The sequence below is a fragment of the Mauremys reevesii genome, linkage group 12 (genome assembly GCF_016161935.1).
Source record: "Mauremys reevesii isolate NIE-2019 linkage group 12, ASM1616193v1, whole genome shotgun sequence".
NCBI classification, from domain to species: domain Eukaryota; kingdom Metazoa; phylum Chordata; order Testudines; family Geoemydidae; genus Mauremys; species Mauremys reevesii.
In genome coordinates this window covers 9,010,323-9,036,807 of record NC_052634.1, presented here as the reverse complement: position 1 = coordinate 9,036,807, position 26,485 = coordinate 9,010,323, and the positions used below count along the sequence as shown (strand labels likewise).

Genomic DNA, 26,485 nt, shown 5'->3' with positions numbered 1-26,485 from the left:
TTTTATTTCGAATTTCTTAGAAATAATAAAACTGTCATACAACTTTATACAATTCTTCGCCTGCCAGAGAGTTTTTAGTGTTTGCCAGAAACCTGGCAACGCTTCAGTTCTGTCAGTTTGTTGATGTTTGGCCTCAGTGACTGAGCAGTTGAAAGCTTCAGGATTGCAGCAAGGTGTGCATCAGATAGTTGTGTTCGGTACTTTGACTTGTTTATATTCATTATGGAAAAAAGTGACGCTGCCGCCATGGCTGACTCTGCCCAGCGAATAGTGATGGTATCTCTGTCCCTCTCCCCCAGCCAATGGGAGCTGTGGGGGGTGGTGCCTGCAGCAGACATTGCCAGCAGCATGGTTGCATGCGTCTCTCCTCCGTGGGCCTCAGTGTGGAGGTTCTCGGGCCGCAGATGGCCCACGGGCTGGGACTTTGAGACCCCTGATTCATAGATTAGAAGGCCGGAAGGGTCCACTGTGAGCATCTTGTTTGACCTCCTGTGAAGGTCCTGTGACCTCCTATCTGTGAAGAGATGGGTGTCTATCTCCTACATTACTGAACCGAGGGATAATGCATAATGCATGCAAGTCTTATAGCTAAGAGAATGCAAACCATTCCAAGAGTAGATTAGAGAGGAGTTGAACTTGCTGCTACAAACCGTTCCTCTTCACTGGTCCATGAAGCTCTTCTTTAGGGCCAGATCCCGCCCTGCAAGCAGGGGCTAATCAGGAGAACGCTCTGAGGCTCCCCCTCACAAAGTTTCTCTCTGACTATTCTGCAGGGTTGGTCCCTCCCCCTCTGAACAGGTTACAGATCTGCCTCTAAACCACATGAATGATGAATCCACAGGGATCTGAATCTCCATGGAGGCACTTGCTCTGTTATCTCCTTGCTCAGGACATTCCCTGGGAGTTCCAGTGAATGTGAGTTGCTAGGGTGCTAGAAGTGTTGCCAGTGAGCTGTCCCCAAGAGCAGAGGAACAACGTAAAGGTAAAGTATAAAGACATTTCTCCCAAAATTCTTAGGTGCTGCACCAAGTACTGTTCAGCTGGACCCAATGACCAGGGTACTTAGAGCAACCAGTAGTGGGTTTAGGATATGTCAGAGAAAGTGCAGATTAAATACGAGTTCAATGTTCAATTTTAAATCCAGCAGATGCAAAAAGCAGGATAATAAATACAAATGTGTACAATAATTCATCACACAGAGCCTAATTAATAATGATCATCATTCTTCTCTCTGTTTTAGAATGGGGAGAATCCCACATCTACTAGAGCAGTGTTCTCCCTTGCACAGTCACATCATTTTCTCATACCTCCCACTTGTGCCAGTAGCTGAAGCCACTCTTGATGCAAACAGCTTATGATGTGAGGGAGTTGGTTGGTCATGTTGCCGTAGGGGCTTCCCAGGGTCTGGATGAGGACAAGGGAAAAGTTCAGTGACACTTTTATTTAAGTTGAAGCCTATGTTGTGGTCAGCCCCCTTCAATACAATGAGGGGAAGGTGAGAATTCAGAGTCTCTGTGGCAGAGGTTAGCTGGACATGAACGAGGGTTATCCATTCCTCCTAGGCTTAGCTGTATATACTCCACCTGACCTTTACAGTATGTTCCTTGATAACATGCCTGACCTTTTCAGATCTAATTAGCAAATACGCTCAATTGTTGCCCAAATGCCGTATTTGTCTTTTTCCTCCTCTGTTCTACATTTTGGAAACTCTGCTTGCTCACCAGAGCTCATTGATGTACCGTAGCTCTCAGTCAGAGCTTCCTTACTCTCAGGACACTGATACCCACACGCAAAGGGCTTTGCCTCTTTCTTCAGCCATACCTACAGTAGCCCTGACTGTGAAACTGGGACACATGCCTAACAGAGCTGCATTCCTCTTTTGTGCAAAGGTCACAGGCATATTTGGCAGGCATGGCACTCGTATGTTCCCGTCTGGGGCTTCCCTCCGCAATGGCCTTAGGCTCATGAAGCCTTTGCTGTTGGACAGTGCCCTGTGCACTTAAGAACATGCCAAACAAGCAAACGCTTCAAAGGATGGCTTAAGAACCCTGCAGCATAGGCAGACGTGGCATAATCTGTCCCCTACATAGGTCTCTCATAGTCAGAAGAGGCTTAAGCCCTGAATCACAAGGTTTAATATTCCTTCCAAAATGTGCTGCCATTTTGATAATTCTGGATATTCCTGGTATCCATACAAATATCCAGTCTTTGTTAGGTTCCCCTCACCGACATCCTCACAACACCGCTGTTAGAGAAGTGCTGTTACCCCCCACTACATAGATGAAGAGCTGAGCCCAAGGTCACATAGTCTGTGGCAACCCTGGGGTGCAGAATCCCAGGTTAGCATGCCAATTACTGCACCGTTCTTCCTTTCAACGATGATGGCATAAGGTCTGTGAATGAACCATTGTGTCTTGGACCTGGGCATTTAGACCTCACAAAAGGCCACAGTGAGCTACTCAGGATGGAGAAGAAGATGCAGTTTCTGCCCCGAGGAGCTTACAATGGGAAGAGGCAGTGACAGAAAGCAAGATGGGAGCCACAGAGGAAGGTCCTCTTTACTGTTGTTGTTTTATCAGTTGTGTGTGTGACCGGGTGGACGTGTCAATTGTGGGAGATGAATCGGAGGGTGGTTTTTTGTTGTTGTTTTTTTGCTGAGGTGGTTTAACCTTTGTGAGCTTCACAGAAAAAGTCTGTTTTATTCTCCAAGAAAACAAACCGCAAACCAAGAAGCAATCTCCTTCCCTTTTGGTTGAACAGGTGGGAGGGTTAACTAAGTGCTACACCATGTGCTTGAAATGATAACTTGACCCTCCTTCCCTGTCGCAATGGGATGGGGGAAGTTTTTGTTACAGAATATTCAGTTAATACTGTGCACAGTAAATAGAGGAAAAGGTAGGGTAATGAACTACATCATTTCTATCTGTGGCACTATTGTCCTCTGCTGGATAGAATCAGAACTGCTTTACTATAAGACAGATCCCCGTACTGCTAGTAGATAATACTTTCACTCAAGTGGTGCTTTTGGAGAAAGAGTTTGAGTTTTTAACCTTTCCACCATCAGGATGTTCAAAGCAGAGCTGCTTTGAAAATGGGGGAAAGATTTGGTGAAAAATTCAAAATTTCAAAGATGTTTCTATTCCACAGGGTTTGAAATGGATCCATTTTCATTTTTTTTAAAAATTTCAAGATATTTTAAACTAATTTTTTATTGAAATTGTTTTCAAACCATTTTCTTTACCAAACCCCCCTAGTTTTGAGTAAGAAAACATGTTATTTGGTAAATAACAAAAGCAATTAAAATGATTTGATAAACATAGTTAAAAAGGTCATGGAATATTTCACTAAAACAGAAAACGTCAATGATGTCAACAGTTTTTTGTGAAAAGTTTTGTTTTTGAAGAAAGGCCATTTTTCAATGAAAAAATGTTTAGTGCAGAAAATTGTTAACATTATTTAGTTCCAACTAAGTGTGGTGTGCAGCACTGGGGTAACAAGTCCTAAGTGGTCATAGATTTGTTATAGTATTCATCTTGCATATTCAAGGAAACAATTTAGCAGTTTATATTCAGTGCAGGTGCACAATCTATTCAATACCTTTAGTCTATTAGCATAGGGAGGAAGATGAGGATGTTTAAAAATAGGGTTAGAATAGGGTGACCAGATATCCCGATTTTATAAGGCCAATCCTGACATTTGGGGCTTTTTCTTATATAGGTGTCTATTATCGCCCACCCCATGTCCCGATTTTTCAAACTTGCTATCTGGTTACCCTAGATTAGAATTACCTTGTTCAGGTTCTAAAAGAGTAGCTGATAACACATACTGCAGAAAACTTTCCTTGTCTCAAATGTGATCACATCTCCTGGCACATTTACTGTCAGATCCTCAGCTGGCATAAACTGGCATAGTTCCACTGAAGTCAAGACAGCCACATTCATTTGTATCAGCCGAGGATTTGACCTTCAAATCATAAATTTCAATCTTGTTGGGGATGGAATCCTTTCCAGACCATTGCTCTGTGTGTGCACGCGCGTGTGTGTGTGTGTAATATGTACTGTAGCTATTCTTTCATGGCAGTCATTTCAAACTAAGAATATATCTAATCAGTAGCAAGCCAGTATGAAAAACATTTGGCCAAGTCCGGCATTATTATATTTTTCATTTAGCACTTAGCAGTACATTCTTCTTGTATTCTCTGATCCTGAATTTTCAGTCCCTTTATGAACTTCAAAGGCACTGGTAGCTATTGTGCCATGTTGCTACATGTCAGTTAAAACAGCTGCTGTGTTCTGCCTCAGAGGTGGCTTCCCTTTCATGGTGGGAAAAGTCCTTCCAAACAGTGTATGCCTTTCTCCTGTGAGTAGCTCTTCTGAAGTCAGTGGGATTGCTTGCATGAGCAAAGTGAGCAGGATTTGACCTTCAGTGTGTAAATCTGATTGTAAAGAGCCTTGGGATCCTTCTGGACACAGTGCCTTTTACAGAAATATGAGTTGTGGTTTTTTTCAGTGTAACACAAACTAGCATTCAGTACCTCAATGAGCCCGGGGGACAGCAAAGATGCCCGCTTTCCAATATCCACATGCCTGCTTATCTTTCAATATATACATTCCAATACACTCCTTGCTTTGCTTGGGCGAGTGATGTGACTCATGGAGTGTGATGCATGGAACTCTGCCTCTTGTCTTTTGGGAGACAGCGCTATGCATATAGAATTGTTTAATTCCTCATGGTAGTAGAAAAAAACATGGGAAAGGATGAAGGGAGCAGATAGTAGTCTCGTTTCCAACCCAAATTCCTAAGGGATTGCTTGCAGCTGGCATTGTGCTAGGCCAAACCCTGGGAGGGATGTGGAGAATGGCATAAAACAATATTAATAAGTTTACTCACGGCTTGTTCCTCCTCTTACTTATAGTCTTGTAAATCAGGAGAAACTCCACTGAAGACAGTGGAATGACATTACTGTAAAACAAGAAGAGAATCAGACCCTTAGCATTTACATTCCATCTTCCAAAAGCTTTGCAAGCATAAACTAATTAATTAATTCTCACACTTTCCCTGTGTAGTGGGAGAGTATTATTAGACCCATTTTAAAGGTGAGGAAACTGAGACAGAGCAGATTAGGTGATTGATGCAAGGCTACAGAGGGAATCTAGTCCAATCTCAGATTAGATGTTAGTAGTTCCTGGTACCCAGTCCTGTGCTTGGCCACAAGCCCACACCTCTCATTCAAAAAATGATCCCTTGGAGCCACACAGAATTTAATGTATCTTTTTCACAAAACTAACAGGGAGGTTCTGCTGTTCATTTTCTGCCCTAGAGTAAACTGTGGCTGCATGTTTGAGAGTGGGTGGGAATATGAAAAGTGACAGAGTGCTAATACATTAGGCATTCATTTTGCATCATATTAGCAAAGCTTGTACTGGATAAGTGAAATGTCATACCCCGTTAACACACAATTATGGGAATATAACTGAGCATTTCACTAAGGTAACATGAAAGTAGTTAACAGGGATGAAGCTTGTACCTTGGAAGTGCATTAGTTTTCACTGTGGTTTATTGCTACTGCAATAAAGAGATGCAATAAAGCACTCAGTTTACTTTGGAATAGCTTTTCTTTGTCTTTAAAAAATGAAATCCACCCTCCTGTGAAGACAAACAGCAGAGGAAATGGAGCCATAGGCCAGCCCTTTTTGGAGAACTTTTGTCTTGCTTTGGAGCCTAAAACAACAACAAAAAATTGGCTTGATAGTGCTTTGTTCTGAAGCAACTCTTTTACTCCCCTCCCAAATGTAACTTTCCAATCTTTCTTTGCCCTGAATTTTCAGAACTGAACATCTCAGTTGAGCCTCCACATTCCATCTTTGGACCCTCCAGTTGACGAAAGTACAGACTTGGGCCGCTCCACTGCCCTTTGAGCATGAGGTGGGCATGCAGTGGAGGTCTCTACATTTTGAAATAAGGCTCCCTGTAAAGACTCCAGTCTGAAGTTTGCACAGCTACTCAGCTGCATCTCCACTGAAGTCAATAGACTTGTATTGGTGTAAACAAGTGAAGAATCTGAACCCATGGTTTGCACAGGAAAGATATGTACCCTGAGCCAGATCCTCAGCTGGTGTAAATCCACATAGTTCCATTGACTTGACATAGATTTACTCCTGTTAAAGATCCCTGAGACCCGCCTTTTGTCTGTCTTCTCTGTTTGGACTGTACATTCTTTAGGGCAGTGGCTGTCTGACTATGGGTGAAAGGCTGACTCCATTGAACGGAAAAGCTTCCAATGAGTTCAGGGGGCCAGGATTTCACTCTATGTGTTTAGCACAATGGAACCCTATTGTCAGATGGCAGCTTCCAGGTGCTCCTGTAATACAAACAATATGTAATCGCAATAAATAATAATGAGAGGCAATGTGTTCGCTAATGCTTAGCACAGGCTCCTGAGAGTCAGGTCACTTGGCATGAAATCCAGGCTCCACTGAAGCCAATGACAGTTTTGTCACTGACTTCAATGAGGTCAGGCTTTCACCCTTGGTTTCTATTCCTGCATCTGACACTGATTCACTCCATGGCTTTGGGCAAGTCACTTCACCTCTCTGTGACTCTGTTTTCCCATCTGTTAAATAAGTATAATAATACCTGCCTCACTGGCACGATGCTAAAGCTTAATACATTCATGCTTGTTCAATTCTTTGTCTTCCTCAAATGGAAGAGCCTATAGAAATACAAAGTATCTTATTTCCTTCCTCATCCTCATCTTTCCTCTCATATTCTCAACCTTGCTTTAAATCGGGGGTATTTGATGAAGAAAAGCCAGCAAAATGTCTCATATTTTCATGGAGATCTGTCCCATTCTCTCTCTTCCTCAATGCACAGCTTTGTAGGACACCCAGAGTGGCTGTGTGAATGTCTGGGGGAAGAAGCTACTGGATTAGATGGACCATTGATCTGTTCTGGTTATGGCAGCTCCTATGTCCCCCATCTTTAGAGGAAACATTAGATGCTATACACTGTTCATATCAGATTACCTGCCTTTTTCTCATGTGTTACCCTCCATGACTTCCACTTGGCTGGGCAGTCTATCCATTTCTAGCCAATCCACCCAGTCAGAGTCCTGTGTGTGTTTAGGACTAAAACAGCAAAAAGAGCTGCATGCATGGGTGTTTCAGCACCCTAATGTATCTGGGAGATGTACTAACAGGTTCTCTGCAAAAATCCAAAACACACAGCCTGAAATGACCAGCTGAATTACTCAGCAGCTTAGCTGAGCTATGTTATTGTAAAGAAGCAGACACCTTGACTCTTTTACCAATAAAACACCAGGACTTTTAGCTAGCAGGCTAAAGGACTTCATATTTTTCATTGTATAAACATTCTAAAATTGGAAGATGAAGCTCTAGCATCTTGTTTTCTGTTTGCTTTGGTCTCAAAGGCTGTAAACTTGACACCTTTTACTAGCACTAAACATTAATTTGAAAATTAAAACAAAACAAAAAAACGGTCCCAGTGCCTAGACACAGTTTGCCTCCACAGAGTCCCTACCTAAATCAGAGTCCAATTTCTTTCTTGTTTTCCACCATCCCGCCTCAAGAATCTGGATGAAATCCTGACTCTACTGAAGCCAATGGCAAAGCTTCTATTGATCTCATTAGGGCCAGGATTTCACCCTTCGTTTTCAGAAATTTAAATGTAAGATCTTTGGGACAGAGACTGTCTTCCATGTTATGTTTGTAGACCTTACAGCACAATGGGGTTCCAGTTCTGGTTGAGCTTCTGAGCACTACTGTTCTAGAAAACACCATAATAATATGTTCCTTGGAGCCTTTGTAGAATATTGCATCATTCCTTGGACTACTCTTTTTTTTTTTTAAATAAATGACTAGAACTATTTAGTATGGAAAAAAGAGTAACAGAGAGATAGACTAGAACTATTTAGTATGGAAAAAAGAGTAACAGATACTGGGATATATGGTCAAAAATAATATAGAGAGTGTTTGCCCACTCCATATTGTAGGAACAAGAGGCACCTGATGGAATTAAAAGTAAATGTAGAATTGTTAACCCATGGAACTTGCTGCTGCAGGATCTCATTGAAGTAAATACATCAGTACTAATAATAGTAATATAACAAAAGGATTAGAGCCTTATGGAAATAAAGATAGCATCTGCAGTAATTTTAACCAGGAAAATATTAAAAGAGCTATCAACCCTTATGCTTTCAAGGTATAATTGGATCACTAATCAGGAAATGTCATCCTTAACCCCCATTCATAGCATTGCATATTGATTGGTGTATTTTAAATGTGGAGGAGATTCTATCTGATTCTATTCTAAATAGGTTCTTATACTTCCCTCATCACCATAGCATCTAAGCACCTTCCAGTTGTGCATCAAGCAATGATACTAATATCTGTCGCGTGTGCTTCATTTTCTCCCTCATCCTCTCCCAGGGGGAGAACTGTGTGTGCCATGAAGTGTTTGGTTTTGGCACTTTGTTTGTTTTAATGAATTTACAGTTAGGAAGAAGCTACTGGATTAGATGGACCATTGATCTGTTCTGGTTATGGCAGCTCCTATGTCCCCCATCTTTAGAGGAAACATTAGATGCTATACACTGTTCATATCAGATTACCTGCCTTTTTCTCATGTGTTACCCTCCATGACTTCCACTTGGCTGGGCTGTCTATCCATTTCTAGCCAATCCACCCAGTCAGAGTCCTGTGTGTGTTTAGAAGGACTAAAACAGCAAAAAGAGCTGCATGCAAAACCCACATGTTCTCTTCCCCATTGAAAAGTAGTAATAAAACCCAGAATCAAAGCAGATATATTTAACTAAAATAATAATAGTTTTGGTGATATTGGTACATAGAGAAAAGCAAAATGCCATCACCTTCTTATCCCCTAATGGTATTACGTATATTTCTGAAATGGCTTCTGAATGATCTGGTAAAGATATCCATTGGTGCAGTGATAATGCCCTGGACCTCACAATCCCATTGAATTCAGCAAGGGGCTAAGAGGCCCATGCTGTGGGAACCTTTTGCACGATAAAGACCAGAGTATGCATCTGCATTCCGACTTAGACAAGTACCCTGCACGATTGCACAGTCTAGCCCTACAAGAGACGAGAGAAGCTGCTCAGGAGCAACACAAAGAGGCCGTAGTACCGCTGGACACATTTACCTGTGCATATATGGACCAGGCCCTCCCCTGACATCTTCATCCCTCCCATCGTATAATGCCCCTCCCTGGCTCTTGTCACAGAGCGCCTGAGGAGTGATTCCTCTGAAACATATTTGGATGAGCCAGAACAAGGGAGGCCAACTCCCTCCCCACCAACTCCCACAGCTGGTGGTGTTTCTTTTGGTAGGAATCTGCATAGCACCAGCCAGATTTTAGCCCACCTGCCCTCCCCCTGTCCCTGTTAGCTTTTAAAAATGAATGTTTTCCTTCATTAAACTGTATTTTTCTGTTCTGCTGGGGCCCGATTAACTCCTCGGCAGCTTTGATTCCAAAAGCCTCACATCATCACTTGGAAACACTGCAACACGCATGTTCCTTCAGTTTTATTTCATCGCTGTGCAGGAATCCTGCTCTCAAGCCTCAGTCCCAAGCACATGTGATTTCAATCAGAGAGAGGACCTCTGCAGTGCTGCATTTGTATGGGTGGGATCTGCTGACCCCTGTGTTTTGACACAGCTCTGCCGTCCCTGCGGGAGCTGACTGCAAGCTCACATTTTTTATTCGGGACGCTTTCGCCTCGCAACCAAATTCTTGAAATCAGAGAGAGGCCGAGTGGGGCAGGCGGCAGGCAGCATGCACTGACGGCTGGATCTTGCTCACTCCGCACGTTCAAGCTCTTGGGAGAAGGTGACCCCTGACCCATATCCCTCTGCTGGCCAAGGAATACAAAAAGCAGATGTCCCACAACATAGTCTTGGCTGAGCTAATTTCCCTTAGGAGACTTCCATCCACCCCCAGCTCCTCCTCCACTTGCGGAAAAGAATGTCAAATAGCCGTCTCTGTGTAAAAGGACACCATTTTACATTTCTTTGGACTTCAAATGCTGTGGAGGGTAGCGAAGTGTTAAGACTGGAATGATGAATGGCAATGGGAAACAACATAAAAGGAGGGGATAGGGTCTAATGGTTGATGTCAGGGCTACACAGAGGTTGTTGGGGGCCCTGGGTAAAATCTGAAATTGAGGGCCCCTCACCCTTTCAAAAAATTGTCTTTGCTGGAGAGCAAGCCCCCACCACACTCACCTCTGGGCGTTGCAACCCGGGTGTGGGGTTGCAGTGCCACTCAGGTTTGGCTTGTCCGCCTCCTGCCTGAAGGAGGGGCTGCTGAGTCAAATTTCAGTGAGTGGCGCTGCAACCCTGCCTACCAGGTAGCAACTTTACTCCATTTGGGAGCCCTCTCAAATGGGGGTGCAGGGCAAACTGGCCCTTTGGCCTCCCTATTTCTTTCCCCCGCTCCCCTGGGCAGCCTTGGTTAGCACACAGGACTGGGAATCAAGAGTCCTGGCTTCTACTCATTGCTCTGGAACCAGTCAATTTAACTCCCAGTGCCTCATTTTACCCAAATGTAAAATTAGGGTGATGATATCTATCCCACGCGGGTGTTGACACAATGTACGTTTATAAAGTGCTAACCTATTATTTTTAATTGCACAATATTTGTACTAAGAAATGATTGGGCTTGCAGCAGAGATATTAATTGCAATGCTCAGTGGGTGGAATAATTGGATCAAAGCTCTATAATGAAACAGTTCTCCTTGGCCTTTACATCCTTATTGTATCATCCATGAAGTCACAGACAGTCCCCTTGGAAATCTGATCTATTTTATCACCTGGGCCTTGGCTACACTGGCGCTTTACAGCGCTGCAACTTTCTTGCTCAGGGGTGTGTAAGCTAATCCCCACGGGGAGGTGGCGTACCTGCAGCGCTGGGAGACCTCTCTCCCAGCGCTGGCGCCGCGACCACACTCACACTTCAAAGCGCTCCCGCGGCAGCATTTTGAAGTTGCAAGTGTAGCCATACCCCTAGGCAAGCTTGCTTTGGCAATAGAGAGTCACTTGCACCAAAAATCAAAACTTATTCCCAGTCCCAAAGGACCAGTCACTTACAATGGGTCTGTTGCGCCTTAGATCTTACACCAAAGACAATAATTGTAGCCAATCCTCTAATAAACTATCTAACGATGTATTAACTACGAAAGGGAAATGAGAGTTATTCACAAGGTTAAAGCAGGTAACATACACACACAAATGAGTTACAGCCTTAAGTTTCAAAAGGCAATAGAAGCTTCTATAATAAGCAAGCTCTTTATGTCCCTTGGGGCTAACCCAGGCTAAACACTGGGAATTTCTTGCTTATGGTTAGAAAACCTTGCCCTTGTGCCCAGCATAAAGAAGCAGTTCTTCCTTGTTAAGGCATTTTTATTCCTTTCCCCATTCTGCTTCCAGTTGCAAACTTAGCTGATGGGACGAATTCACTTGCACGCCTCCTCTTCAAAGGGAGCCAGGGGGTGAGCAATCAACAAATTTGTTTTGTCATCTGGTGTTGATGGGCATTCTCTGCTGGACAGAGAATAACACCTTTTGTTGGAAGCCAGCATCTCACACTAGTTCTTGTCCCTTTGTCTGGTGATTTACATAGTTACAGAGTCTTAAAAAGCAAACACTTAAATACTACCTTCCTGGGATACAGATGTTATATGTGAGATTAATGCATGCAGTAATTTACAAACATTCAATAAAGACTAAACACTAAGCACATTTTTATAATTCTAATACCTATTTTAACAACACTAACACACACAAGACAGATTAATTCCAGCTACCTGTTTGTCAGTATCCAAGTGAGGCATGGGGACCTTGTGCCAGCATCACAGATGGATTTAAGCATGTGCAAAAATCATCCAACCAAGTTGATACCTGCCTGATACTAGCACAAGCTGCCTTTGTTTAGCTTCAGTCACAGGGCAATTGCAGGTTACCTGTCTACTTCACAGACTAACGTCAACCTTCTGGAAGAGACTTAGCAACCTACCCCACAGATAAAGCCAAAATAAGTGATAACAAGTGTAGTTGAAGAACATGCTTGTAAATTAAACAAAAAGGCCTCGAAATGACTTCTAGTTTTCAAAACCAATTTTAAGAATTCATTTTTCAAATGATCATGGATGGGATATTTTGGACCAGATTTTCAGTGTGTCACTAAGTGTTCCACATATCCAGAAGGCTCTAAAATTTCTCTGGGCCATTCATTCTCTCTCCAGTAGTCCATAAATGATTGAAGCAAAACTTATTTTTTTAAATGTGTAATTTATATTTAATATTAGTCCCTGGTTCAACCTCTCCTCTGAAGCTAATAAAAGATTTAGGTCCAGAAGCGCTTTAGCTTTTAGTATTAGAATTTTCCTATAAATAGAAATGTTGACAAAATACGTTAGTTTCTAATCCCATTGTGTGTGTATGTGTACTGTGAGTGTGTTCATGCGTGATTATCTGATGGTGTTCCTGCATGTGTGTATGCATTTATATATGTGTGCACCTGTTTCAGATGTATAAGTAAATGTAGTTTTGCATGTGTATCTTGTATCTCTGTATGAAAGAATGCATGAAAGTGTATGCTGGCTCATGTACGTGGTATGTGCATTTAAATACATTCATGTATGTATGTGTATATATATCTTTGGTGAAGGAGTTAGGGCTTTCTCACATTGAGTAGTACCTTACTTCTTAAGTAATCCCACTGATTTCAGTGCACATTGCAGAGGGGAGGGAATGGTACTCTGAGACACCTGACTTTCTGAAAATCATCCCCCTTTAAAGTGTCTCAAGTTGAGTACCAAAAATTGAGGCACTCAAAATCACTAGTCATTCTGAAATTCTTCGAATCGAAGGGACTACTTCAGGAGTGAGCATGACTAAGGGTTGCAGAATCTGGCCCCATATATTTTAAAAAACACGTTGCTAAAGAGAACTGAAACGTCATTATTACACTGTCCACCATATACCATTTAGGTGTGTGAGCTTTTGCGTTGCTTAAAACATTTCTGTAGTTTTAATACAAATATTAGACTGGGATGAAAAAGCAAAACTCTCTTTTGTCTGCAGGGCCTGTGGGGTTGACCAAATCCATTGTCTTTTAGCACAAAGATAAATGTTTAAATATTAAAACTGTTTCACCAAAGTGTCCTGTTATATGATGTGCTGAGTGACACCTCAGCTAGCCTGAGGGCTAAAGAGGATGCTCATTTTTAAGGACTATGTGCCCAGAGTGAGTCAAAGCTTATGCAACCTAGGAATTGCTGTACAGGATCAGAATCATGGGCCTTGCGCAGAATAAAGCTCCCATTGTTGTCTGTGGGAGTTTGCTTGAGTAAGGAGTGAGTAAAGACTTTAACAATCTGAACACGATCGTAATTTTGAAATATATCACATGACGCTAAGGATCCATGGAGGACTGTGAGTCAGTGCAGGTGTTGCTGGGGTGAGGAGTCCAGGATCAGACTGAACGTAGCCACTCCATTATTATTAGATGAAACTTAAGGAACTGACCTTTGGGGAAAATCATCTGTTGTGTACCTCTAGTAGAGTGCATAATGTCTTATTTAGGTGGATTCTGCCCTCTTGTGGCTGGAAGGTTTCCTAGAGATGGGTGGAAAGGTGCTCTCTAGTCCAGTGGTCTCCAAAGTGGGGTGTGCGCACCCCAGAGGGTATGCAAGAGGATCCTTCCGGGTGCATGGCAGGAGGAGTGCCGCTGGAGCAGCGCCACTGCTCTAGCCCATTGTGCACACATATTATGGCTCTATGATGCACAGAACCAGCTCTAGGGTACTGTATCTGTTGCTTTTGCAAACCAGCAAATGTCTATATCGCTACCAGCCCACAGATAACCACACAAACAATTATGGATGGTTTTGCTTACTTAGGCAATTACTCATAAGCAGAGCCAGCTGATTTTTATACCCATTAAGTGTTTTGTTTTGTTTTTTAATTCCTCTCTTTAAAAAATTAGGAGCAAACTCTAGTTTTCTGGAGAGTTTCTTGATATTTGCTCTCTCCCATGCCCTCTCTCCCAGCCCCAAACCAGAGAGGATAGACTATTGTTGCAGTTTGGACAATGTGGTATCCCAGTGATCTCGCCTAGATATTCCTGGCCAGGGCTTTGAGACACCCAAAGAAGATGCAGCCTCCCTAGGAAATCCAACCCAGGTTATACATGAAGCCCAGTTTGATGGCAAAGAAAGGACTTGGAGAGTTTAGTCACTGCTGTGTGTGAACACTCCCTGCAATGGCAGATTAATTAAGCTCACTGATTAATCACCTAGAGCAGTGGCTCTCAACCTTTCCAGACTACTGTGCCCCTTTCAGGAGTCTGATTTGTCTTGCGTACCCCAAGTTTCACCTCACTTAAAAACTACTTGCTTGCAAAATTTAAAAAAAAATACAAAATACAAAAGTGTCAGAGCACACTATTACTGAAAAATTGCTGACTTTCTCATTATTACTATATAATTATAAAATAAATCAACTAGAATATAAATATTGTACTTACATTTTAGTGTATAGTATATAGAGCAATATAAACAAGTCATTATATGAAATTTTAGTTTATACTGACTTTCCTAGTGCTTTTTTTGTAGCCTGTTGTAAAAAGGCAAATAGCTAGATGAGTTGGGGTACCCCCTGGAAAACCCTCTGTGTACCCCCAGGAGTACACGTACCCCTGGTTGAGAACCACTGACCTAGTCAGTGTCAGTGGCTTAATTTACGGAGGATTCAGCAATTTAGGTCATAATAGAAAACAAGCATTTATCTTTAGAAAGAATAACTAATTGCACTTGGTATATGAAAAAACTGATCCCAATTGTGGTCACTAGAAGCTCTGGCATCAGTGAATCCAGCCATAAATTAAATTAGCTTTCCCTTTAGAGAAACCAGCCAACGTGGCTGAGTGGGGCCTCATCCCAGGCCTGTTGATTCCTGTAGAGAGCAGGGTGGGGGAGATTAATTTGCAGCAGGAATCCACCCATCTTGAACTCTGTGGCGGTAAAGGGCTGAAGGAGTGCCAGGGTATAAAGGAGGGCGGAGTAGGCGCTGGCTGGGTGCCACCTTCAGTGTGGCTGTGAATGACTGATGTAATAATTTGTCACGGATGCTTTTGGCCATGTAAGAAAATTTTATTTGTAAGGAAAACAGGGTGGGGAACTGCAAAATGCAAATAAGGTGTGTGTGCGTGCAACTGGGCATACAAATCCTGATTCTTACCCAGGGAGCAGAGATTTTATAGGCTATGCATGCTGTTAATTCAGAACACACATTAAACCATTCAGCCCCTTTCTTCCCATGTCATTATTGTATCACTATTACATTGTACAGCTATCCTGAGCAGTGCCTTTTAATCCAAGCGTGTGACAAATATCAGTTAAGCAACACAGACAGATAAACTGAGGCACAGGGAGTGAAGGTCAAACAGCAATTCAGGAGCAGAGCTGGGAGCAGGACCCAGGTGTGCTGGCTCCAGCATGCATGCTTCTGAGGGTAAAGTTTGTCCCAAAGGGAGGGAGAGAGCAAGCAAGAGAAGTCCAGGGAAGTGTCATTCTTGTTGTGTCTCTCTTGTCCTTACACAAATGTAAAGGAAAGGTTAAAGGTGGAGAAAACCTTTCAGCCTTTCTGAATGTAAATTCTGAGGCAGCGTCATAGCGTGGTGAATACAAGTCCCGCAGTGTTGCCAACTCTCACGATTTTCTTCACAGTCTCACAACGTTTGTTTTTTTAACTTAAAAAACGTTTTTTTTTAACTTAACAGCTCATGGAATCAAGAAATGACAGGAGCTTTCCTTTAATAATAATAAAAATAATTAATAAAAAACCTACCAGTCCTCATGTTTGCAGATGAAAGTTTGAAAACATGATCTGACTGCACTCTAAAGTCTCCATACCCAAAAAGAAGCCCACATTTATTTTATTTGTTACAAATCTAATTATTTTTAAGGCAGTCTCACAATTTTAGGGTAGGGTGATCAGATGTCCTGATGTTATACAGAGAATCCTGATATTGTGGGGCTTTGTCTTATATAGGTGCCTATTATCCCCACCAACCCCACCCCTCTCCACTTCGTGTCCTGATTTTTCACACTTGTGATCTTGTCACCCTGTTTTAGGAACCTGACCCATCATTTTTTAATGTTGAGTTTGGCAATACTGTGTTCATGTCTGTCTGCTTAAAGTGCCTTTAAACATGTGGCTACTTCACAGCAGCAATGATGCCTGTCCCTTGGGAACAAGGTGAAAGACTAAGACACCATGAAGCTCGAATGTTTGCCTTCAGATACGTGGCGATCCCACACATAACAGCACATCTTTTGTCATGCCTGAATTTTACTTTGAAAAACATGTTCAAACGAATCTCAAAACTCCTGTGAAAACTCAATCAAAACTGCCATTTTCCACTTGATTTCATGCCTGAACCAGAGATGACCCTGAGGCAAATGCTCAGAACTTTCCCAGTATCCCAGAACTCTGGAGCTGTTTGGATCATGATCCAAATTAGCATTTCAGGGCTAATTTCTAATTAAAGCCATGAGATGGGCATGGTTCTGTGCAAAGCCATACTGTAGCCCAGATCTGTTTGGAATAGAGCCTGATTTAGTAACAGTTCCATGAAACTGGGCTTAATTTTGAGTTTGAAGGGAACCCTCAGAACAGGTGAGTTTCGCAATGACTCACAGAGCCCTAATATTAACACAGTGCATGTAAATGTAATGCTTTGCCTGGCATCACCCAGTCTTCCTTTTTCTTGTTGTCAGCTGCATGTAAGGATCTGATTCCCTCTAGTGGTCCAAATTAGGATTTTTTTTTGTAATGGTAAACTCTTCAGGACACTCAGGGCTCAGGGCCAGTTCACTAACCTAATTATGCCATGCCTGCTTTACGGAATATCAGACTTTTATTTCCCGAGCTTGACCACTTACTTTCAGTGCTGCAGTCACACTGAACTCATCCGCTGGGGTTAGGGAGAGTCTCCCATTACATCACTCATCAGGGACCAGTCTGACTGCCAGAAGTGGCATTAATGTAAAGGCTGGAAGGCTACACACTGAAATGCAAGCTACTGGGTCATGGAAGTGTAAAAGAAGAAGGAAGTAAAGAAGGAGGCACTCTCAAGCCCAAGAGGGTTCACAGAGGACTGTGGTGTGCTCCAGAGGATGGAGCTTGGCTGTTCTCTGTGGTGGCAGATGACAGAACAAGGAGCAATGGTCTCAAGTTGCAGTGGGGGAGGTCTAGGTTGGATATTAGGAAACACTATTTCACCAGGTGATATCATTTCACTAGGAGGGTGGTGAAGCACTGGAATGGGTTACCTAGGGAGGTGGTGGAATCTCCATCCTTAGAGGTTTGACAAAGCCCTGGCTGGGATGATTTAGTTGGTGTTGGTCCAGCTTTGAACAGGGGGTTGGACTAGATGACCTCCTGAGGTCCCTTCCAACCCTGATATTCTATGATTCTATGTGGGGAACAAGCTTCGTGTGAATTTATCATGGACAGCTCAGTGGAGACCAAAGCAATCTGTTCTTTGTGCTCAGATACTGGGGTGAATCTAACCTGATGTCAATTTACGTGTCACTTTTAATCAGATACAAAGTATCCAGTAAGCAAAAGTATTGCATTGTCTTTGCTACTATGAAGCAATGAGTTCCCAAAATCAGCCCCAGCGGAACCTGTCAGTTCATAGATATTTCCTTCCTCTTGGTCACTGACCACCGGTTTCTGTCTTTCAGCTTCCTGTTCAGTTTGGATGTCTGGGGCTCAAACGGAGTATAAGAGGGTGGCTGAGGAAAACGTCACTCTGCCCTGTCACCACCGTCTGGGCCTCCTGGAGCCAAGAAGCCTGGATATTGAGTGGCTGCTGCATGATTCCAAAGCCGACCAAAAAGTGGTAGGTCTCTGTTCAGCCACAATTAACGTCCACCAAGAAGAAGCCATGTTTCCTTGTTGTACTGAGAGGGAGAACTTATTCATGTGGGTTGATATCAACACCAGCCTCTGAACTGGCAGTCCTCCTAGTGGAAATGGGCACACAGGAGGAAATGAGGAATGAATCTCTCATCTGCCAGTAGCTGCTTGGCTACTCGTAGCCTCTAACTGGAAAAAGAAAAAAACAGTCCAACACAGAGAAATGATTAAAAAACATACTGGAAGCTGTGCTTATGGAAAAATTAACACACCAATTACGTACCCACCAAAATGGACAGAGGACAGATAGAGACATAGAAAAGTGGTTACCTTTTATTCAGTACTCAGATAAAGTACATTCACCTGCCGATAAAGCTAGCAGACCTCTCCAATTGTTTTAAATACTAACATAGACATGCTTGGTCAGTTAAATGTGTATATTGAGATTTCACTCAGCTTAATAAAATCACTAGAAATGACATAGGTGCTGTAATGATGCTCACTCTGGAATAGGGTAAATCATGTTAAACTGAAAGATCTGATGACTCTATTCCTGAATAATGCTTCTGTAAACAAAAGCTAACTCTTACAATGATTGTCTTGTTTCTGATATTGACATGGCAAGGATTTGTAAATGTATTAAAATTTCCCAAATAAAAAATAGTTTACAAATACATTAAAATGGGGATGGTAATATTTCCCTATTTCACAGAGGATAAATATGTTAAAACTGTAATACTCCTGTAATGGGGGGAGTGGGGGCGTATCAGTACCTATAGTGAATGGATGGAAGTGCAGTGCTGTTTGCAGAGGGGGCCCCAGGCCCAGGCGCAGGGCCCACGAGTTTTTGGGAGGCCCCCACAAGAGTCCTTCACTCGCTCCAGGGGCCCCGGAAAACTCTCATGGGGCCTGGCCCCCGTAGCTTCTTCTGCTCCGGGTCTTCGGCAGCGGGGGGGTCCTTCCACCCCGGGGTGGAAGGATCCCCCACCCCCCGCCGCCGAATTACCGCCGAAGCGGGACCCACCGCCAAAGTGCTGAGTCTTCGGAGGTAATTCGGCGGCGGGGGATTCCCGCCGCAGGTCTTCGGGGCACTTTGGCAGCGGGTTCCGGAGCGGAAGGACCCCCCGCCGCCGAATTACTGCCGAAGCGGGGGGCCCCGCTGCCAAAGACCCCAGGCCCCCTGAATCCTCTGGGCGGCCCTGGTGAAAAGGGTAAGCAGCACCAATGTAAATCACACTACACCAGTATAAACTATGTCTACCTTTGAGGTTTGTACCAGTGCAGCTAGACTGGTGACTGAAATCCCAGCATAGACAAGGGTTTTCTAAACTGAACCATGACAGAGTTTTTAGAGGGATTAAACTCTGGGTACAGGAAAAAAGCTCAGTGCAACCGTAACTGAATAACTACCTACATCTCCATAATTACTAATAACCAAAGTAATTGCCAGATAGAAAGCCTATTTTGCAAGCTGACCTGGTTTCAAGTCTGAGTGTCCTGTGATTCGTTTGTTTGCTTGAGCTGTACAGTACGGTGACGGGTCCGACTGATCGGTGGCTAACTCTGCCTTTTAGGTTATCACCTACTCTGGAGGCAATGTGTATAATGACCTGAATGAGGAGCAAAAAGGTCGTGTTTCCTTCACCTCCAATTTCCTAGCTGGAGACGCCTCCTTACACATTGTATCTCTGCAGCCAAGTGATGCGGGGCAGTACACGTGTAAAGTTAAAAATGCCGGGCAGTACGAGTGGTATCGCATTACCCTGATTGTTCTAGGTAAGGTCATTTTGTTGTTTTTCAAAAGAAAACCCACTAGACTCAGTTCCTTGAGGCAGATTTTGCTTCAGCACAGTACCGATGCACCTGAATTGCTCCCAGTATCTCACGATCAGGTTTCACATTCAAGCCTCACAGTTGCCTTTGCATTTTCCAGTGAAGGACAGAGACTGGAAGAGGCCTAAAGTGCTGTTTGGAAGTTACCGCAGCCAACTGAAGGATAGCATAAAACATTCTTTCTGAATTGTATCTCTGATTTGATCACAAAAGCTAGTGTGCCATTGTGGCTGAGTTGGTGATGACCCCGTACAGGGTTTGAGCAGTGAACTCTGGGTTCAGATCCCAGTACCAGGAACTGGCCAGATGTCTGATGGGAACAAGATGCTGGCATTGTTTCCTCTCTGACTGAAGGCTTTCAGTTTGGGTTTTTGCTTAGTATACAGTTAATAAAATAAATAATAGGGATGCAGGGCCTCCAGCAGACAGTGGGGAAATGAAGGACGGACTGACAGAAGGAAGGAATCAGTGAAGGAGAAGAGGGTGGAACACAGGGCATTCAGGGAATGAAGAGCACTTAACGCGGACTGTGATACAGAGGTTTGCAGTGTACTGAGCTGCTCCATGATGAAATTATGGGGATTAAGCCAAGGCACCTCACCTTCTCTGCTCTGCTAGGCATTCAGATGGGTGGCAGACCGTATCTAATTCCCAAAGGGGACAAGGATGGTGCTTACCCTAGTGCAAATCCCAAGGAGGGAACTGGCTCTGATGGCATGTCATGTTGCTTCTGTGCCCATAGGGGACACATTCAGTCCCTGTCCTCAGGCTGTGGTGAGAGTCATTGCTGTAAAGGGGTCAGAAGTAACGCCAAGAAACAACCAGCAGCGATATTCTGTGACACCCCCCAGAATGGCTAATTTGGAAAGGCAGCTTTCAGAAGCTGCTAGAAACAGCGCCCTCTTGCCCTCTGGCTATGAGCAGCCATAGAAAGTGTTGCCACTTGATATCCAGCTGGCAGGTTCTGCCCTATGTCCCTGGGGAATGCTCAGCTCTTATTAAACTCAGTGGTTATTGTTGTTGGAGGTGAGGTTTCTAGCTTGCTTCCAGGGATGAAATCCTGGACCCAATGAAGTCAGTGGCAAAGCTCCCATTGACTTCAAAAAGGCCAGGATTTCATACAGGATTCTTAGTTAACTATTGATCCAAACCCCAACCTGTTTCTTCCAGAGAAACCTTCCAAGCCCAAATGCTGGGTGGAAGGCGAGCTTTTTGAAGGAAAGGAACTCTCCTTACAGTGCAATTCTGCCTCCGGCACAGCACCCATCTCATACCAGTGGCAGCGCATAAGTGACAAGGAAGGAAAACTCGGACATTTGCCACCCACGGCACGAGTCAGTAAGTCATCCCAGGCCCTCTCCTAGTTCTCATGGTGTTTCAACAAACGGATGAGCCATCCCTAAGGAAAAAAAAGGAGGCCTACCCTCTAATCCTCCCTACTCCCAGCTCTGTCACTGGATGATGATGTAACATTGGGCAAATCACTGAATTGCTCTCAGCATATTTCCCTGTCATTACAATAGAGGCTATTGAGTAGAAGTGGTGCAGTATTGATTAAGCGCGCCAGTCATGAGTCAGGGCCCCACTGTGGTAGGCACTGTAGGTATCCATAACAAAAGGACAGTCCCTGCCCCAAGGAGTTTACAATCTAAGTATTATTTACTTATTTATTTAAAGTATTATTGAGTATTATTTAAAGTATTACTTTATTATTTGTTGAATGTCAACAATATGATCAATGATAATAATACTTCTCGGGGTGCTCTGGAGCCTAATTCATTGCTTTTAATGTGGGTTGAGATCTTTGTAGGATAGGTACTATAGAAATGCAAATTATTTATTGTTGGCATTATTTATTTGTATTAACATAACACATAGAAACCCCACCCCAAGATTGGAGCCCTATTGTACAAACATAGTGAGAAACAGTCTCTGCCCCAACGAGTCCGCAACTTAAATAGGTACAACAAAGTGTTGGAGGGAAAAAGAGAGAGACACAGAGGTCAAGCAACTTGCCCAAGCTTACCCAGAAAGTCAGTGGCAGGGCTGGAAATAGAATACAGATCTTCTCTGTCCAAGGTCAGTGCTCTATCCACTGGACAACATTTCCTCTAATTTTTATGACTTATTTATTTGTTTTGCTTGTTTTTTGTTTCCATTTCAGACATTTCTAACCCTGGGCAAGTTCTAATGAAGAATCTCACACAGATGGTTACAGGGTTATACCAATGCACTGCCTCCAATGAGGCTGGACAAGAGAACTGTGTTGTGCAGGTGACAGTGCAGTGTGAGTATCAGAGGGTAACGAGTATCCAAGGTGCTTTAACAATGGCAGTACCTCCAAAGAGTCTCCTGTGCTGATAAAAGCTCTGTTTCTGTGCGGGAGAAATGCCACACCTTTGGTTTAACCTGAATACTTGCATTATCTGAAGTAGCTCTTCCTTACTCATTATTGACTTTATGGGTTTGCATAACATTTACTGGTATAACCTAGGGTTGTAGAAAAATACTTCAGGTGCAGTCACCTGGTTTCCTTTGCCTCTGAGAAGGAAAGACTGGCAGAGCACTGGTAATAATGCTGAATTGCTGAGCTTCCAGAGCATTCAGGTGTACTGTACAGATGTACAGAAGTACATGTACTTACAGATTTACTGGCCGTATAATAGAGGACTATTAATTATAACATTCCAATCCAGAATTAAGCATCTGTCTCAATTAAGAGAGGAAGCTCTCTAAACACAGCCTGAAAAGACTTACTGTGAAACGGAATAACATGCTGATTAAAAATGACATTTGCCACATTTCATTTCTAATCCATGTTTGACAATTTCTGTATAAAGACCAGAGATTAGGATGTCAGGCCCGGTTAACCCCCTCAGCTGGAGTTGCGTGTGCATCTGGAACAGGGGTGGGATACCAGGCTATGGCTAGCACACTGCATTGTGTGTCCCAAGATCTATGTTAAGAAATCAATCAATCCATAGAACACATTTTTCCTGGGTTTTCCAAACTCGGTGGGTCCAATTCACAGGTGAGATCAGCAGCGGGGTTGGAGCTGGAACACCACTGGGATATACAAAAGGGGCCTGGTGTGAGCGTTCCCTGTGTTTTGCAATTTATCCCCATCCCAGTCTGAAATTGCCTGAATCTGATGATGTTGCAAAGATCATCTTTTTCCCCGCACATTTGAAAATACAGGCGAGTCTCATCTTATGCGCATTTAACATGCGCAAATTCAGCTTTGTGCGGTCAGCAAAAACAAAAAAACAAAAACAAAAAAAAAGAGACCAATAACAATTGAAATACTGTACCTGTAGCGCGGGCAATTTCGTCCGCCATTACACTCAATGTAATTTTGACTCTACGCGATTGTCGCTTTACGTGCTGACAGCAGAACGTAACCCCAGCGTAAGATGAGACTCGCCTGTAGTGTGTGTGTGTGTGTGTGTGGAGGGGGGGGGCGCCAAGGGAAAAAGAGGTGATTTGTAAGGTGATGGATTGTTCAAAGGAGAGAAGGGTTTGAGTTTTCAAGCTGTCTGGCTTACTGGTTATCATAAATTGTAATACTGCACCTAGGGTGTTTTTTAAGACAAATCAAGGATGCCCAGGGCATAGGGATAGGCGCCATTTTTAGCATTTCTATAAATCTAAGGGCTTTTCTATACAAGAAATTTTCAATGGCTTCATTTAAGGTGTGATTTTTTTAAACCAATCTAGTTATATCAGTAAAAACCCCTGTGTGGACACCCTGCAGTTTAAGAGTGGTGTATTTCGGTGTAGCTTAAACCTATACCTAATCAATTTAAAATAATCCAAATTTAAACCTGGTTTAACTGAAAAAAGTGTGTCCACACAGCCTTTTGCATCGATTTAATTAAACTGGTTTAAAATCTCACTTTAAGGCTATGTCTACACTACGAAATTAGGTTGAATTTATAGAAGTCGTTTTTTTAGAAATCGTTTTTATACAGTCGATTGTGTGTCCCCCCCACACAAAATGCTCTAAGTGCATTAAGTCAGCGGACTGCGTCCACAGTACCGAGGCTAGCGTCGACTTCCAGAGCGTTGCATTGTGGGTAGCTGTTGGTAGCTATCCCCCAGTTCCTGCAGTCTCCGCCACCCATTGGACTTCTGGGTTGAGATCCCAATGCCTGATGGGGCAAAAACAGTGTTGTGGGTGATTCTGGGTACATGTTGTCATCCCCCCCTGCCCCGTGAAAGCAATGGCAATTGTTTTGTGCCTTTCTTCCTGGCTTACCTGTACAGATGCCATACCACAGCATCACCTAACTGTCTCTGTATGTCTCCTGGGTGCTGGCAGACGTGGGACTGCATTGCTACACAGCAGCAGCTCGCTGCCTTTTGGCAGCAGACGGTGCATTACGACTGGTAGCCATCGTCGTCATACTCCTGGGTGCTCTTTTAGCTGACCTCAGTGAGGTCAGTCAGGGGTGCCTGGGCAGACATGGGAGTGACTCAGCCAGGTCATTCCCATCTTCTGCCAAGCACTCAGGAGATGAGGATGGCTAGCAGTCCAGATGATGATGGCTAGCAGTCGTAATGCAGCATCTTCTGCCGAGCACCCAGGAGATGATGATGGCTAGCAGTCAAACTGCACCATCTGCTGCCAGCCTAAAGATGTAAAAGATGGAGTGGATCAAAACAAGAAATAGACCCAATTTGTTTTATATTCATTTGTTTCCTCCCTGGCCAGTGCATCTGAGTTGAGAGCGCTGTCCAGAGCGGTCACAATGGACCACTCTGGGATAGCTCCCGGAGGCCAATACCATCGAATTGCATCCACAGTACCCCAAATTCGACCCCGCAAGGCCAATTTCAGTGCTAATCCCCTCGTTGGAGGTGGAGTAAAGAAATCGATTTAAAGAGCCCTTTAAGTCGTGTGGCTGGGTTCAGGCTTAAATCGAGGTAACGCTGCTAAATTCGACCTAAAATTGTAGTGTAGACCAGGCCTAAGTTAAACCAGCAAACTCTGTGTGTAGGCAAGAGTAAAGGAACAGGTTTAAGCTCAACTAAAAATAAGAATGATCACACAGGGGTTTGCACTGACTCAACTGAATTGGTTTAAAAACCACTGTAAATTAACTTGGTGCAACTCTTGCATGCAGACAAGGCCTAAATAATTGGATTAATTAAATAAATTCTGTCCTGACTGAGCTGGCTTACATCCCATAATGATTACACGTTGATTGTTTGATGTAATTAGATATTAGGAAAAACTTTCTAACTAGGATAGTTAAGTACTGGAACAGGCTTTCAAGGAGGTTGTGCAATTCCCATCACTGGAGGATTTTAAGAACAGGTTAGACGAACACCTGTCAGAGATGGTCTAGGTTTACTTGGTCCTGCCTCAGCATAGGGGGGCTGGACTAGATGATCTCTCGAGACCCTTTCCAGCGCTACATATCTATTTCTGTGATTCCATGAAACCCGAGTGAAGTAGGAGAATAGGGTGTGGGGTGGATTCTGGCTTTGTGACTCTGTGGAGAATCTATTAACACGCACATTTGCTTTCTGGGATAACAGATGCACGAAGTGTTGGCATGGTCGCCGGAGCAGTGTGTGGGGTGGTGGCGGGAATCTCCCTGGTCTTCCTGAGCGTGTGGCTGACAATAAGGAGGAAAGAAAAGAAGAGGTATGAAGAAGAGGAGGCCCCAAATGAAATCAGGTAACTCTCCTCTGCCTGCACCCTCTTTAGGCTCACACATACCCAGCATGATCTAAGTTAACAGACAGTTTCATTGTCTGTTAAGTAACAAGCTAAAACCTCTATGAACCTTCTGGTAAGAAGCTTGACTTTACGCCCACCAGCATGTAAATAGTCATTAAGAAGCTTCTAGACCACTTTGTGGAGATCTTGCAGTGAAAATAAAATACAGAGATATAAAAAGGCTGTGTTCCAAGGGCAGATCTAAGATAAAATACCACCCACTCACTCTCTGACTCATTCACTCACACACAGTTTCCACCCCTCCCTAAGCCTTTATTTATCCCTTTCCTAAACTGAATTCAGATGAAACTTCCTTTAAATTCTTATCTGTTCGAATGGTTTGTTTTCAACTCCAGTTCCTGTCTGTAGGACAGGGATGTTCTTGCAGTCTCTCTGGCTGTGATGAACAGCCTTCCTTGCTTCTGGCTTTAGCACTGAGTGAAAGAATTCTCCCAGCATGAAAGTGGAGACTGAAGTTCTACCCAGGGGCGGCTCCAGGCCCCAGCACGCCAAGCGCGTGCTTGGGGCGGCATGCCGCAGGGGGCGCTCTGCCGGTCACCGGGAGGGCGGCAGGCGGCTCCGATGGACCTCCTGCAGACGTGCCTGCGGAGGGTCCGCTGGTCCCGCGGCTTCAGTGGAGCATCCGCAGGCACATCTACGGGAGGTCTACCGGAGCTGCGGGACCAGCGACTGGCAGAGCGCCCCCCGCGGCATGCCACCGTGCTTGAGGCGGCGAAATGGCTAGAGCCACCCCATGTTCTACCCAGTGCTGATGTAACACCGCTGCTGATACAGGTTTGATGTACTCATTATGAGTGTAGGCCAGCAGAGGTTAGTCCCTACCAGAACTTGCCCAAAGTTCTTAGTAGAGAAATTCCTGGAAAAGGAAATCTCTGGAAATGCATTTCAGCAAGCTGTGCCCTTGGAGAACACCTCACTTTCTTTCACCCTTAATTCT

At 43.8% G+C, this 26,485-nt stretch overlaps 1 protein-coding gene and 1 long non-coding RNA gene across 7 annotated transcripts in view; one reads left to right on the top strand and one right to left on the bottom strand.

Annotated features, from left to right (window-relative positions):
* LOC120375456 (CXADR like membrane protein) overlaps nt 1-26,485 on the top strand; it is an 81,363-nt gene that overhangs the window by 50,274 nt on the left and 4,604 nt on the right. For all 5 annotated transcript variants that reach the window (XM_039496106.1, XM_039496103.1, XM_039496105.1 and 2 more), the window contains 5 exons: nt 17,792-17,949; nt 19,541-19,742; nt 20,970-21,137; nt 21,964-22,086; nt 25,344-25,485. In XM_039496106.1, coding sequence (XP_039352040.1) covers nt 17,792-17,949; nt 19,541-19,742; nt 20,970-21,137; nt 21,964-22,086; nt 25,344-25,485 — 793 coding nt within the window. The remainder of the gene's footprint in view (nt 1-17,791; nt 17,950-19,540; nt 19,743-20,969; nt 21,138-21,963; nt 22,087-25,343; nt 25,486-26,485) is intronic.
* Nucleotides 1,147-26,485, bottom strand: part of LOC120375460 — a 37,126-nt gene continuing 11,787 nt past the window's right edge. The window contains exons 3-4 of one of the 2 annotated variants that reach the window (XR_005586559.1): nt 4,891-4,962; nt 1,147-1,404 (exon numbers count right to left, since the gene is read on the bottom strand). This is a non-coding gene — a long non-coding RNA (uncharacterized LOC120375460). The remainder of the gene's footprint in view (nt 1,405-4,890; nt 4,963-26,485) is intronic. The other variant, XR_005586558.1, reaches the window with a different exon arrangement.